The sequence below is a fragment of the Sapajus apella genome, unplaced genomic scaffold (assembly GCF_009761245.1).
Source record: "Sapajus apella isolate SASKATOON/1434 unplaced genomic scaffold, GSC_monkey_1.0 scaffold102, whole genome shotgun sequence".
NCBI classification, from domain to species: domain Eukaryota; kingdom Metazoa; phylum Chordata; class Mammalia; order Primates; family Cebidae; genus Sapajus; species Sapajus apella.
The window spans coordinates 3,929,407-3,944,442 of NW_022437042.1; the positions used below are offsets into that span (position 1 = coordinate 3,929,407).

Sequence of the window (15,036 nt, forward strand, 5' to 3'; positions counted from 1 at the left end):
TAACGATGTCCCAATCTTGACATCAACCTGCCTAATATACTTAGCAGGCCTGTGAGTATAATCTGGGCCTTTCCTTTGGTAGCTATGCAGCCCCTATTCTTGAAAACTCTATGTTATTTTATTGGATACCAACAAGAATCATATGAGGTAGTAATGTTATTATCCCCATTTTACAGATGCAGAAACTGAGGCTTAGAGAGGGTAAGTAACTTGTCTATAGTCACATAGTTACTAAGTGGCAGTGCTGGGATTTCAAACCCTGGTTGGATGAACACTGGAGTTCATTCTTTTGCCAGGACACTGCCCCATCTTCATGAACTCTAACAGTGAACAAAAGGCCCTGATGTGTAGGCCTCAGGACCTGATAGTGTGTTTTATTGGGAGAAATGAAGAGTTGGGAGCATGGTTACTTCATGGTCTATCCAAGCCTGGGTGGGGCATTGAGAAAAGAACCCTAGAGTACCTAGAAGAAAGACCCAGGTAATGCTTGGACATCCAGAACAGAAAGTGGGATCAATGGGTTCAGATGGGGACTGTGCTTGATTTTGCCTGGGGGTGGCTGAGATAACTATCTTAATCTGTCATCACCTATCATGAACTCTAGGGCACCCACTCCCGGGTGAGGCTAAGGGGACTTATTGCTAGTGTCATTCCCCCCATCTACACCTTCTTGGCCACACATCCTGGGAAAGAAGGAAGATCTCTCCAAAGGAATGTACCTGTGTTCCTTTGCTTTCCCTTCATGCATGAAACTGAATCTTGTGGTCTCCATGGATGGCTCTAGCTGTTGATCCATTCCCAAGATGGGGATGGGGTAAACGAATGGAGGCAGAAACACAAGGCAAATCCCATTAGATAGCCAGTGGGTGATAGCCAAGTATCACAGGTACACAAGTGCTGTCATTTATTCTCCAGGGACTTCAACTGAATCAATGTGTTCATGTTCCTTTTCTGCTTTAGTTCATCTAATAAAATAAAAAGGGTCAGTTCCATTTCCAGTCGGATTACTATGGGTTTTTTTCTCTCTTCCACAATACTTTTTCTGGTTAGTTCTATTTGGTTCATGGTTCAATTTAAAAATTAATATTTGGATTCAGTTTGGGGTACTGCAGAGTTAAGTGGTTTGTTCCAGTTTCTGGTTCATGATTCAGTGCAAATCTGTAGTTCCGACATCATGTCATTGCTATGAGCAGAGCCAAACATTGTTGCCCGAGAGAGCCCCAAGGAGGGCTTAAAAAGAGCTTCTCAGCAGCAATCTCATGCTCATTCACCTCACTTGATTTTGCCTAACCTGGGACAAACCTAGTCCTAATACAGCCCACAGAGGGAAAATTCATACAACTATGCTTCTGGTCCTACAGCACTAATAATAATGTTAACAATACCTGATGATGACTGCCACTTATAGTGCATTTAGTGTTTGCCAGGCTCTGTGCTATGCTGTTTATATGCATTATTCAATGCTAAGAAGTAAGTACCATTATTGTACAGACTAAGAAATTGAGGTCCAGGGAGGTGAACAGCATGTCCAAGATTAAACAGCTAGGAAGTGGTATAGTCAGGATAGGATGTAAGGAAAGACCGAATTTAAGATATTGTTAGGGATATAGATAAGAATATAAGGTAAGTGCTAAATCTATCCCCATCTTACCTGTGAAGATTTGGAGATGCGAGAAAGTTCTGTAACTTGCCTAAGTTCGCAGGCAAGTGTCAGTGATTAGGTACTGTTTCCTCCTCCTCCCTTCCCCACCCTGTGTTAGTGTTCTTTTTGAAAAGCAGAGCTGTTTAAACTTTTGCTGAAGATGAATAAAATTTGAAATAAGCAGGACAAAACCTCACTTTGCCTTGATTGGAGACAAGTCCAGTGGAAATTCATCAAAAGTGTGAATTATAGACTATGTGGAAAGAAATGCTGTTTTCATCACTTGCAAATACCTATAATCAGTGGAACCAAGTTGCTAGGACTCTTCAGGGTACCCACTTTCATGAATAGCAAAGAATGATTTGTACTTAGGACATCAACTGTTGCCCAGAGGACTCTCAAGCAATTTGCCCTCTGCAGTACTTTAAACTCCACTCCCCTGTAATCTTGTTCATGGTCATCATTTGCTCAGCAAGCCGTTCCATCAGAGATGCTGTAAAGGTAAGCTGCAATCAGACCCCTGGCACAATTCTCACTGACTCACAATTGGTGAAATCTGAATAAGCAAGGACATACTGAGTCTGGGGAAATTTTTAAAGAGCCATTTTGTGTTTGGGTTGGTTTTGGTTCATGAGTCCAGGCAGGGAGGAAGGGCTTGTTGGCAAGCACTGACCACTCTCATCTTTGATTGCTCTGCAGGCCTGATCTTACTCATTTACTTCTTCTTCTATGCCTCCCTGGCTGCTGTGATCACCCTCTGCATGTACACATTATTTCTGACCATCAGTCCTTATATACCGACCTTTACAGAGCGGGTAAAGCCTCCTGGTGAGTGTGTCCTGATGCCCTGTGTTGTCAGAACTTGCTGGAAAGAAATATGCTTGCACAGCATGTTCAGCCTCAATTAACTTTGGCTCTTCCTGGTAATGACTTAGAGATCCAATTATTAAGAGGAAAAGTAAAATGGTACTTGGCAAATTATGGTTCTTTTCATTTTGATTGCCTGGGGGGAAATGGTTTCATGGGAATCAATACAAAAAAAAAATCCCAAGAATGGGTTAATATATCCAAGACCTGTTTTCATTGCCAGGAGTTATGATCAGACCCTTCGCCCATAGCCTTAACTTCAACTTCAACGTTTCTGAACCTGACACTTGGCAGCATTATGTGATTAGCCTAAATGGCTTTCTCCAGGGTAAGTAAGTTTCTCTGAATAGTGGAAAGCTCTTTTGAAAGGTGATGGGTGGGAATCCAAAATTCAAAATTCACCTGGCCCAGGAACCCCAGTCTTACTAACCCGAACTCATTATGATCTTTCCTTACTTTGCATCGCCCTTAGCACCTGTAGATACAATCAGAATTGCTCTAGTGTGTGATTGTATGATGCCTTGAAAGCATACAAGCCAATTTTCCAGCAAGATAAGCTCTTTGAGGCAGAGAACTTTTTTTCTTTTCTTGAACATGATACAGCACCCAGTTAAGTCCTGAGCATATCCAGATGGCTCAATAATGATCATTTATAGATGATAATTCTGTGGGGGAGATAGTGGTGGGAAAAGAAGAGTGTTCTCCAGAGCTGGAAGATTCCTATCTTCTAAACTTTCTCAAGGTAAAAGAAGTCATTTCTTGGAGATGGGCTAACTTGAAGGGAGAGGCAAGTGTCTTTATTTAACAACATTCCTGAAAGGAGTTAGAGGAAGAATCTATGGGTGTTGCTCCAACATTCTGACCCCAAGTATTTTTGAGGTGCCTATCTCTACAGTGTCATCAGACAAATTTTCGGAGGCAAATGAATGGCTTTGTGGGAGACCCTTCCACAAGGTAAAATCTGAGGTAGTGGCTTGGTTAAGGTTAACAGAGCACACAGGTTCTTTATGCAGCTATCAAAGAGGAGCTCCAGTGGGGTTTGCATTTCCGCACCTAATCTTTGTGGGGAAAAATGCCAGTCATTCTGGTTTGCTTGTCCTGGCCTGGTTGAAGTGGGGTTGATCCATTCTATGGGCAGCCACTGTTATAACGTGGGCACTGAATTAGGAGGAGAACAATCTCTTATCATGTACTAGGAAGTGTTATTTAAATACATAAATTTTGCCATTTAACTTTAATTCTGCATAATAAAGTTGATCGTCCTCATTTTATAAATAAGAGAACTGAGACTCAAAAAGGGGAAGTAGCTTGATCAAAGTCTTCTGGCAGCAGAACCAGTGTTTGAATCCACATTTCATGTTCTTGACAGTCTTGCTGCTATAAATGTTATACAGGGACCAACAGCATGGACATCTCCTGGGAGTTTGTTAGAAGCACAAAATCTCAGACAACATCCTAGACCTGCTGAATCAAAATATGCATTTTTTAAAAATCCACAGGTGATTTGTAGAAACTTTAAAGTTTGAGAAATGCTGCTTTTCGTAATTCTATGCTGCTGTCATATGACCAAGCGTTAGAAACTCAGCTTTATATCAATAGGGTTCAGTGTTATTTTGGTAAGTCTGAGCTTCAGATTCCTTACCTGTGAAATGAGGGAAGACGGGGCTGGGTTCCTTCTGAGTCCATGTAGTTTTATTTTTAGCCACAGAAATGCTTTGGGCATCTTGGCCAGCACAATATCTTCTTTTGATTCAGAATGTTTGCAAGCGATTGCAGATACATTGACAGAATCCCTGCTAAGAAAATCCCTCCAAGAAGCTAGTAGACAGAGAAACATCAATTCTGACCCGATGGTGGAAGCAGGGAATGTTAGGAAAAGCTCTGGTTTTTTAGTTCCTAAGAGTAGATAATGTGTCCTGCTAAAAACAAGCACATCTCTGAAATAGACATCCCAGAGTATCAGTTTCATTCCCATGAGGACTGGGATTTTGCAATAAGGGTCATGCCCATGTCACATTATTTTTAATGGAACGGCCTCAAGAGAAACAATGAGCACATGATTGCAGCCTCTATTTAGAAAGTTACTTGAGCATAGTTCTTGTTCTAAAAAAAAAATTAAAACAAAGCCTTGAATTAAATGTAGCTTTGTCAAAGGAAAAATAAAAGCATAGCCATAATTGGAATATATTTAAAATTTCCAGTTGCCAATTAACAATATCAAACCCAAGTCACAACCTGTGAACCTATTATTAGACAAGGATTCGGCAGTACATTTTGAGTTTTACGTTTGGTAGATCATAGGAGCACAATCTCCTCTGAAATACTGAGCTACTTTGAACATTAATACATGGGATTGAGTCTAACAGGTCTAACTGGGCTCCGTCTTCTAGAATCAAATTGGAAATAATGCAGTAATTTCTAAAGCCCAGTTTTATGTATGGAATTTGGTAGCCAAAATAGTTACCTCACAGATAGTCCCTTTACGCTTTCTCCCTGATATGTATATATCCTTGGACACATGTTACATTCCATCCAGTGTAAAGGGATATTGACCCTGAATGTCTCAGGCCTCAGTAGATAAGATCTCATGCCCTCACCTTCCCCTCAGAGACCTTGTGGTTGTCACTGGTTTCTTTTAACTTATGCTTCTATTTTGCAGTGCTAACTTCCCTCTGTAAAGGATGAAGAGCTGGCTTATTCCCTCCCCCTCTTCCTCCTCCTCCACCTCCTGCTCCTCCTCCTTCTCCACCTCCTTCCCCTATTCTTCTTCTTCCACTTTCCTTCTGTCTCACAGGTCATACTTCACACTCTCTTACAATCAGGTGCCTCTCACTGACTTCAAAGGGAGACACTGTAACTGCCTAATGGGTTCACCTTGCCCACTGCCTAGACAGGGCTGATTTATCAAGACATGGGAATTGCAATAGAGAAAGGGTAATTAACACCCAGCTGGCTGTGAGGGACACTGGAGTTTTATTATTACCCCAATCAGTCTCCCCAGACCTTTTTTTTTTTTTTTTCCAGAGCCTCGCTCTGTTGTCAGGCTGGAGTGCAGTGGTGCAATCTCTGCTCACTGTAACCTCTGCTTCCCAAGTTCAAGCGATTCTCCTGCCTCAGCCGCCTCAGTAGCTGGGACTGCAGGTGCGCGCCACCACACCCAGCTAATTTTTGTATTTTTAGTAGACACGGGGTTTCACCATGTTGGTCAGGCTGGTCTCAAATACCTGACCTTGTGTTCTGCCTGCCTCAGCCTCCCAAAGTGCTGGGATTACAGATGTGAGCCACTGCACCCGGCCTCCGCAGGACTATTTCTATATTGCAATAAAATCCATGCACATTGGGTTGCCAGTGCCCTGCCAGTAGAGACAGTACCAGAGTCGGCTCCCAGCCCAAGAGAACTAGGTGGCTGCTTGGGGTGGCCTCTGGATCCGCTGCCAGGTGTGGGGGCTACTGAACCACGAGCAGGTAGCCACAAGGGCAATTCCAAATGAGCCCCCAAATTTGTAACCACCCAATTGGTTCACCTTGAAACCTAAGTGATGTTAAGGAGATTTAACCCAAGAACTTAGCCTCCTTATATATACCATACCTTGAATGTTTCAGTCCCTCTTCCAAAATCTACCAACTATGTGCCTATTTCTCTCTCAGAAGTAGAAGGGACAGCAATCCAAGTTTATAGTTTATCATATCTGAAAATAAATGGTGGAAAATGGAGAAAATTTATAAAGTGACAAAGGACCCAGAGATGGATAACCAGAAGTTCCACAGGAATGAAAAGCAAGGGAACAGGCAATCAAATTGGGCTGAAGTGACTAGTTAGGAAGACTTCCTAGAGGGCTGCTGCTGATGAAGGCTGTTGGGAACCCCTGATGCCAGGTCACAGGTAGGCTGAATGGGCTTTCAGAGGAGTACAAATAAGCTGGAGAAAGGAAGCCTGGGAGGGAGGACTACTGAATGCATGGCCTTCCCCTGTAGCACCTGTCTAACATAACCCATTGCCACTCACACATGCTTTAGGTTATAATGACAGTCTTCAAGAGGAAATGAATGTAGATTGTCCCCCGGGGCAGTACTTCATCCAAGATGGTGATGAGGATGAGGACAAGAAGGCCTGCCAGTTTAAGCGCTCTTTCCTAAAGAACTGCTCTGGTCTGGAGGACCCAACTTTTGGATACTCTACTGGACAGCCATGCATCCTTCTAAAGATGAACCGGGTATATTGGATTTTCATATCTGGTGGTGATAAGTGAATGAATTAGATAGGAGGGCTCTGGTCACTCCATTTGTCTTGGGCTGGTCATTTTTACTGACAGCATCAGAAATACAAACAACCAGACAAACCTAACAATTTCTTTTTCCCCCGAGCACTTCCTATGACCATTCTTCTGCCTCACCCCTAAACCTGTCCCTTAATGGCCTCTGTTAAGAATGGGGTCCTAGCCAAGTTCAGTGGCTTGAGCTTCTAATCCAAGCTACTTGAGAGGCTGAGGAAGGAGGATTGCTTGAGCTTAGGAGTTCAAGTTTAACTTGAGCAACATAGTGAGACCTCATCTTTAATTTTTAAAAAAGCATTTTTTAATAAAGAATGGAGTACTGAGCTGTCTGGAACAGGGGATTGATATGAGGGTGGCATGGGGGACAGTTCTTATATCATAAAAAATGCATTTTTCTTCCAACCTGTCATGCCTTAGATGTGTAGGAGCCTTATCAGTCACACCCCTCTTGAAATTAGAAAGTTATTTACATCTTTAGACTTGTCTTGCTCTGGTTTCCTGTGTGTAAATACCAGGCATAAATACAACATGGAGTAAGCTGCTGAGCTCTGAAGATATTTTTCATTTTCTGCTTTTGTGACATTTCTGAGAAGGCAAAATAGACGAAGCATTTGCCCGAGGAAGGATGATTGGGAGGAGGTTTAGAAAAGCCCAATTTTTACTGTCCAATATGTTTTACTAAACAAACAAACAAACAAACAAAACACTGGTTTTCTTTTGATAGATTGTAGGCTTTCGTCCTGAGCTTGGAGATCCTGTGAAGGTTTCCTGCAAAGTTCAGGTAAAGAGCCTTTTTGAGTAAGCATTGTTAGCACATCTGTTTCATGTAAAAATGTAGTCCATCCCTTTCAGGGACATACACGTGGATGGTAGTCTAGGGAAAAGTTAATCTTTTCATAACTACACCTCTCTTTAGTTCCTTCAGGTTTTCCTCTTTTCAGAAAGCATTCAAGTCATGTGTGTTTGTGTGTATAGTGTATGCGTGTGTATGCGTGTGTGTCAGTGTGTCATGATTAATACTTGTGAAAACCAAAGACTGAACTTCAGCTAGGGGCCACAGCAGGGAACAACAACGTGCAAAGTCATTAATTGGAATTCTGTTTACACTTGCTTTTAGCTCTAATTATTTGTTTCTTTGAACTAAACAAACAGCTTTCATTAGAGTCATTAGTTCCCAGATTTTAAAACTGAATTTCACATTTTGTAGCAATGACCAGTAGCACTGGGTGTTGCAATAACAAATGATTACAAGGGAAGTATAAACAGAACTCCATTAATATGCTAATTAACTGCCCTTCGAGGGACCATTAACTTCTATCTCATCTGCACCAATTAGCTCCCTTGTAGGAAAAAGCCCTTAGATCTTGGGTTTGCTTCTTAAACAGGAAGCAGCTCTCTCCAGTTCTGTGACATCAACTGCATCCCCAGTCCTGGATAGTTGTCTTGCAAATATGTGAGGCCTGGTAATTCCATTCTCAGTATGAGAAATACAGTTGAATACTTCAGTCCCCATGGTGGCAGATCAGAAAACAGCAAATGGCAGCATTTTATTCAGCCAATATCCCACATTCAGCAAGCATTTATTGATCACTTGTTATATATAAAATCCTCTGCTGGGTGTTAGAAGTGTTGAGGTAAAAGTATGACTCTGTCTCTGAAATTAAGACAATCAAGTATAACAAATGCTGTGAAAAGTGAAGATAAGCTCTGAAAGTCAGGCTGTACTTGCCAAATGAACAAGGTAGGAAGGACATTCTGTTCTCATGTGTTTGTGTAAATATTCACAATGTGAGGTGCGATTACAAACTATCTGAATTGATTCCTCAGGCCTTCATGAAAAATGAATGTCATTGCTTTTTAGAAGAATGTATTAAAAGTAAATCATAAAGACCAAGTTAGTCTTAAGCTAGCATATTAACTGGACAGAGTTCTACTTATAGTTCCCTAACAGAAGCTGTTTGTTTTTCAGCTTACATCAAACCTTGCTGAGAACTATATTTTCTAAAATTTTTAAAAGTTTCAATTATTAGTTTTAGTTGCCTTCTTACAAATTTTATGTCCTTTTTGAAAAAAAAATTAAGAATCTCTATACATTGTATAATAATTAATACTAGTCAAATCCACACCCACTTGTGGAAATCAAGCAGGATGAGGTAATGACTAGAATAAATTAAAGAGGGCTTAATTTGTACCAAGAACAATTACAGTATATTGACAGAAGTAATCACATGACCTTAGTAAATAATTTGCTAGTAGTGATGTACTATTTGTCCTTACTAGCCCCTAGACCTCTGCTATTTAGGGCAAGCCTAATGTATCTCAGAATTGGCAGCCCCCTACCTGACATAATGTGATGAAGGTAGACTTGTTTACTTATTATTTCCATACCCAGGTTCTTCTTGCTGACCCCTCTGACCCCACCTACTGTAATTAAGCACTACAGAGAATGTGGTCAGAGCCATGAGTCTATGTGAGCCAACTGTAGGCTGTGTGCCTGTGTATCAGGTGCCTATGCATTTGATCTGCCTTCCAATAGAACCGAGCCTGCAGTGTGTAAATCGTGGAGTAGGATTTACTAAACGTGTTCTAACACATACCTCCCTCAGCTCCAAAGTCCAAGACTGGGTGCCAGGCCCAGCATGATTTTTTGGAGAAAGGCTGGAGTTGTAGGGCCTCTTTCCAGAGCAGCATCAGGTACTGCAAGCCCTTTGGATTGCTTCTGTCTGGGTCCCCTAGACGCCAACAAAGAGCCAAACTGAGCACTTTTGGCCTCCTTAGCTCAGGCCTTCTATTCAGTATTCTTTGAACTGAAAAGCCAAGGCATAGTCACTCCGTAAAAATGCTCCATTGGGGATAGGTCAGGGCTGAGCTCTGCCCCATTCTGCTTTCATGGTCTTCCTGGAACAGCTGGTTATGGGTCACACAGTGATTTCACCTCGGGTACAACTCCCTTTAGCTCAGACTCTAACCCACTCTGTGACCCAGCACCCGACATATACCTGTTTTTGCTTACAGAGAGGTGATGAAAATGACATCCGATCCATCAGGTACTACCCAGAGTCGGCTTCTTTTGACCTCCGCTACTACCCTTACTACGGCAAACTGACTCACGTAAGCTGTATCCTCTTTAGTCATTGCTGTCAGAAAGGGCTCAGTGACAAAGGAAGAGCTGGCTGAGATCTATGAGAATCAGGGGGCAGCAGTTAGTACAGGGGTAAATAGCTGCTGGCCATAACCAGGAGCTCCCTCATCCAATTCTTATCACAACCACACTCCTTTCCATTTCTGAAAAAATCTTACATATGGCCTAGTTTAGCCTTTTAAGTTTGTATATGGGAAAATTGGGGTTTGGAAAGAGAAAGTGACTTGCCCAAGATCACACTGCTAGTTAGTGGCAGAGCCAGGAGCAGGTAAGTTACTACCATTGTGCTTAAACATGCCCTAAGGTAAGTTACTACCATTGTGCTTAAACATGCCCTAATAATCTCACTTCTGTTTCTCCCATTTGAAGCGTTGGGGTAAGTTGCCAACATAGGATAGACACTAGTTTTGGTTTAATTCATGGTGTGATTTCCAGAAAAATCATATCATGCTGAGTCAGAATTGGCTTCCCCGGAGGACAATTAGATATCAGAAAGTGACTTATTAGAGAAATGTATGATTTTCCCACACTTTCCCAACTCAAGGAGAGTATGTCAGTTGCTTTGGCCATTTGTGAATTGGCATCACGGGATTTACTCAGTTCTCTTTGTAAGAGTTATCATCCTGCAGTGATTATTTGATCACTTCCCTCATACCACCTCCCCACACTTAGAATTCATTGTTCTTCCATCTACAGGTTAACTACACCTCCCCGCTGGTGGCAATGCACTTTACAGACGTGGTGAAGAACCAAGCAGTGCCTGTGCAGTGCCAACTGAAGGGCAAAGGCATCATAAATGATGTCATCAATGATCGTTTTGTGGGCAGGGTAATCTTTACCCTGAACATAGAAACCTAAGAATCTCAGGGGGCCACTCCTACCAGTTCTGTTTCTGTTTTATCTCATGGTATCTCTGGTAGCACCTGAATTCTTTTTCTTCAATTAGGACACAGCCAGATGGACATCTAAGACAGCAGATCATCTTTCCTTGCCTATGACATGTGTATAAAATGATGTTATGGGAGCTGTTTGATTTTTTTAAAGGTAGTCTCTCCTGATGAAAAATAGAGTATATTAATTTCCTTTCCTTCCACTTAAAACTAAAATCTATTCTTGCTGCTAGTAGTCTCCCTGTAGCATAAACATAGTATCTGATAAAATTCACCATAGCTGTGCAATAGCCACGAAAGAGAATTTCTATTATGATTATAAATTCATCATGTTTTCTAAAATTCTGCTAGTTTTAGAGGTCAGATTCCTCCCAACCAGGCTAATAATCTAACCAATTTTATAAAAATCTGCCTAAGCCAGGTGTGGTGGCATGCACCTGTAGTCTCACCTATTCGGAGATTAAAGCAGGAGGACTGCTTGAGCCTGGGAGGTCGAGGCTGCAGTGAGCTGAATTGCACTCCAGCCTGTGTGACAGAGCAAGATCCTGTCTCTGAAGGAAAAAAAAAAACCTGTCTGGCAAGGTCTTTCCCTGGGAATCACCACTCAGACCAACCTAGACAACCTAGACCCACTGTACCTATAGAGCTCTATATCCAGAGGGGCTTAAGAAACTGCTGCCTCCCACAGACAACTAAATGCTGATTCGAAAACTAGGTTATTTTCAACTGGGGAAAAAAAAACAGTGCTAACAGGATATTGTTCTAGGATAGAGATGAAGACCATCCTTGTGACTTTTTAAAGAGGCAGGTCTCACTGCAACTGGGGAGAACACTTAGCATATGGATGTGATTGGTGTTTGATTCCTTGCTCTCTAAAGGCAAACATTCATGCAAACAGGTTTTTGTCAGCTTCAGGCAGAGGAGACAACATGGAAGAAGATCTCCACCAGCTAATTCTTCTTGGGCTATTTGTTTGACGTAGCATGATGTTTTCCGAGACCATCAGGGGTGGTTACATTGACCTGCAATTACAGCTCTGGAGATTGAAATCAGAGTCTGTCAATGAATACATGACAAGACAGAATGTTCCTGCCAGGCCAGGCAAAAGCCAAGTCCATTAGCCAGTTTAGCATTTACTTTAAAAATGACATGAGGCAGATGCTTATCCAGGATGTGGATCAGCCAGGTCACTTTGTCTGATCTTTGGTCACCTGATCACTCCACTGCTTCTTATCGCCTCCACCAGGGGGAGGGCTGGGACAAGGAGAAAAAAAGCAAGCATCAGCGAATAGTATAGTGTCTCAGGTTCCGAAGCAAGTTTAAATGCCTCGTAGGAGCGTCCAAAGTCTGAATCTCCTCTACGATGTTTACTTTCTCCCAAAACAGGGAACTGGCAGTCTAGTAGTGAAGACAAGCAAGTGGAGAAGTTATATAGTATAGTTTGATGAGCGTTATAAAACCAGTATGTGGAAAGCTATGGGAACATGAAGAAAAATATCCTGAGCTGAGAAAGTAGCAGACGAAATTTCACATGCAAAGCCAGAGTCATGAAGAGACCATGGTGTGTCTGAGTAACTGTGAGCAGTATATGTAGCTGGAATGACAAGGGCTCAGAGGAATGGCAGGGAGTGTCAGGAGATCGAGCTAGAGGGGTATTCAGGGATGGAAAGAGAACTTTGAGTTTTATCCAATAGGTGAAAATGAGTCATTAAAGCATTTAAATCAGGGAGGCTCTGTGGTCACATTTGTGTTTTATTTTATTTTTTGTTGTCGTTTCTTTTGTTTCTTTGTTTGTTTTTGAGACGGAGTTTCGGTCTTGTCACCTAGGCTGCAGTGCAGTGGTGCAATCTTGACTCACTGAAACCTCTGCCTCCTGGGTTCAAGCGATTCTTCAGCCTCAGCCTCCCAAGTAGCTGGGACTACAGGTGCACACCACCACGCCCAGCTAATCTTTGTATTTTTGGTGGAGACGGGGTTTCACCATGTTGGCCAGGCTGGCTTTGAACTCCTGACCTTGTGATCCTCCTGCCTCAGCCTCCCAAAGTGCTGAGATTACAGGTGTGAGCCACCACGCCCGGCTTGCATTTTAGAAAGAGCACTTGGCAACCACTATGTGAAGGGTGATTGGAGAGGGACAAGACTGGAGAATGGGGAATAAGAAAGGAGGAGTTTGGAAAATGACTCCGAGGGTTTGAGCTTGGCTAGAACTGGTAAGGTGGTGACATTGTTGATCAAGACTGGGAATACAAGAGAGAAGCAGGTTTGGAGAGATCAATTTTGAACATTTTAGATGTGATTTTCTATTGATCAGACATTGATGTGGAGATGTAAACACATGTAGGGTTGGAAAGAAGGAAAGATGAGAACAAAAGCAACATTGGGTTAAGTGAATTCACCTAGGAAATTTTAAGCTATTTAATCTTGAGAATTAAAGCCAGTCATGTAAACATCCTACACCAATCTAATCCCTAATGTGATTTTTTTCTCTTGGCATTGTGGCAGAAAGAATAGCTGTTCCTCTTTGGAATCTCCTTCCCAGACACCTTGCAAGTCTTATTGACGGAGTAAAGGGGGGCCAACCACTATTGGCAAATAATAGAAGATATAGGATCTTCTATAGCAGGTTAATTGAAAATACAAAAACAAACAAACAAACAATGAAGCTGCCTCCTTTCAACCATTTTCTTTTAACAAATTCAATTTACAAAGCTAACCTTTAAAAAGACAAAGAACAAAATGAAAAAAGACAACAACTCAGTTATTTGAAAATTACCTCAAACAATCAAACTCTCAAGATTCAGTAGTAAAAGATAATAGAATGTTAGATCTGGAAAGGATATTAGAGAGTGTTTAGAAAAAACAACTTGCATTGCATCTGACTCCAGGTCCAGTGCTCTTTCTACTCTGAGCTGCTGCTTAACAGAAAGTACCATCTTTTTAAAAATCAATGAACGATATCCCAAACATTTTGAAACATATGTCAAATTTGAGTTAAAACAGTTAACATTTCACAGGAATTCAACTACTGGTGCTATATTTTATACATAATACATTATCCTGTTAAATGCATTGACTATTAGACAAGGAATTATGAATCATCTGTCAAACAATATTTCTCTTTCAATGGAATCCATTGTGTCCACAATTGCAAAGCAATATTGAAGAGTACTAAGATAGTTTGGGTTGTCAGCTAGGACATGAAAAAAATACCGTTATCATACAGAACTGGATTCATTAATGTTCTAACTGTTCAATAAACTTCTAGTAGATTAAATAGTTCCCCATACTGTGCTGCATCAGGATTTGATTTGTATGCCATCTGTTGCAATGTACTTGGTTTTACTTGACTGCCAATGAGAAATACCACTTCTAAATATCTTCATGGTTTTGTCCATGCTGGACTTTGGTTATGATTTTTCACCTTCTACCCCCCTGAAATCATTATCCTAAAGTAACCTTTCTTAGGCATCTATTTTCCGGGAATCAACATGTAAAAACATTTATATTGTGTTGAGGAGTTGTCAACAACAATAAACTGAAATAAAAAAGAAATGTATGATTTTCTCCTTCTAGACCATATCGCTAATTTTCCCAGAGGAATATTGGGCAGCCATGTGGGTGGAAAACTTGACAACTGACAACCTGTTAGTTAAATATTGTTTTTCTTTTCTCTCCCCTCTTTTTGACTCTTGGGATTTAGTTACAGGAGGATAAAACTAAAAGTTGTTTCATTTCTGGGCATTTTTTCTTTTGCTGTCTCTGTGCTCTGGATTCTCAGAAGATGGCTTTGTGAGAGCAGCCTTTCTTTATCAAGGTTGAGCCCTGGTGTAAACTGTTCTGTTTGTCTGTATAGGAGAGGAACACTAAGATAAACTTTCAGGTGGAGGGACAGAACCAAAATTGAAAGAGAAACTTTGTTTGATGAAAGTCTGGCTAGATGCCTTTAAGACACATCTGGCCGCAGACTGCCTCCCAGAGCAAATCTCTAATGGCAATTGCAATTAAAGACAGAAATATTTCCAATCCCTTACTCAACTCAGATGCTAGGCTGTGGCAGGAATCTTTCCTTCTTTTCTCAGAAGCTGCCCTGGCCTAAAGTCTACTAGGCAACAGATCCATTATCCCAACATATTTCTCCCTGTCTACATTCTTCATTAGAGTCATTTTCTTTACTAACTCCCTCTTAAAATATTCATACATAATCAAGTAGTATAACCAAAA

General features: G+C 41.4%; 1 protein-coding gene across 6 annotated transcripts in view; it reads left to right on the forward strand.

Annotated features, from left to right (window-relative positions):
- The window catches only part of ATP1B4 (ATPase Na+/K+ transporting family member beta 4), a 93,246-nt gene that overhangs the window by 51,505 nt on the left and 26,705 nt on the right, over window positions 1-15,036 (forward strand). For 2 of the 6 annotated variants that reach the window (XM_032258394.1, XM_032258396.1), the window contains exons 3-8: window positions 2,342-2,470; window positions 2,733-2,837; window positions 6,527-6,723; window positions 7,508-7,564; window positions 9,799-9,894; window positions 10,622-14,379. In XM_032258394.1, coding sequence (XP_032114285.1) covers window positions 2,342-2,470; window positions 2,733-2,837; window positions 6,527-6,723; window positions 7,508-7,564; window positions 9,799-9,894; window positions 10,622-10,783 — 746 coding nt within the window. In that variant the 3' untranslated portion in view covers window positions 10,784-14,379. Of the gene's footprint in view, window positions 1-2,341; window positions 2,471-2,732; window positions 2,838-6,526; window positions 6,724-7,507; window positions 7,565-9,798; window positions 9,895-10,621; window positions 14,380-15,036 lie in introns of those variants that run through there. The other 4 variants (XM_032258399.1, XM_032258397.1, XM_032258395.1 and 1 more) reach the window with 4 other exon arrangements.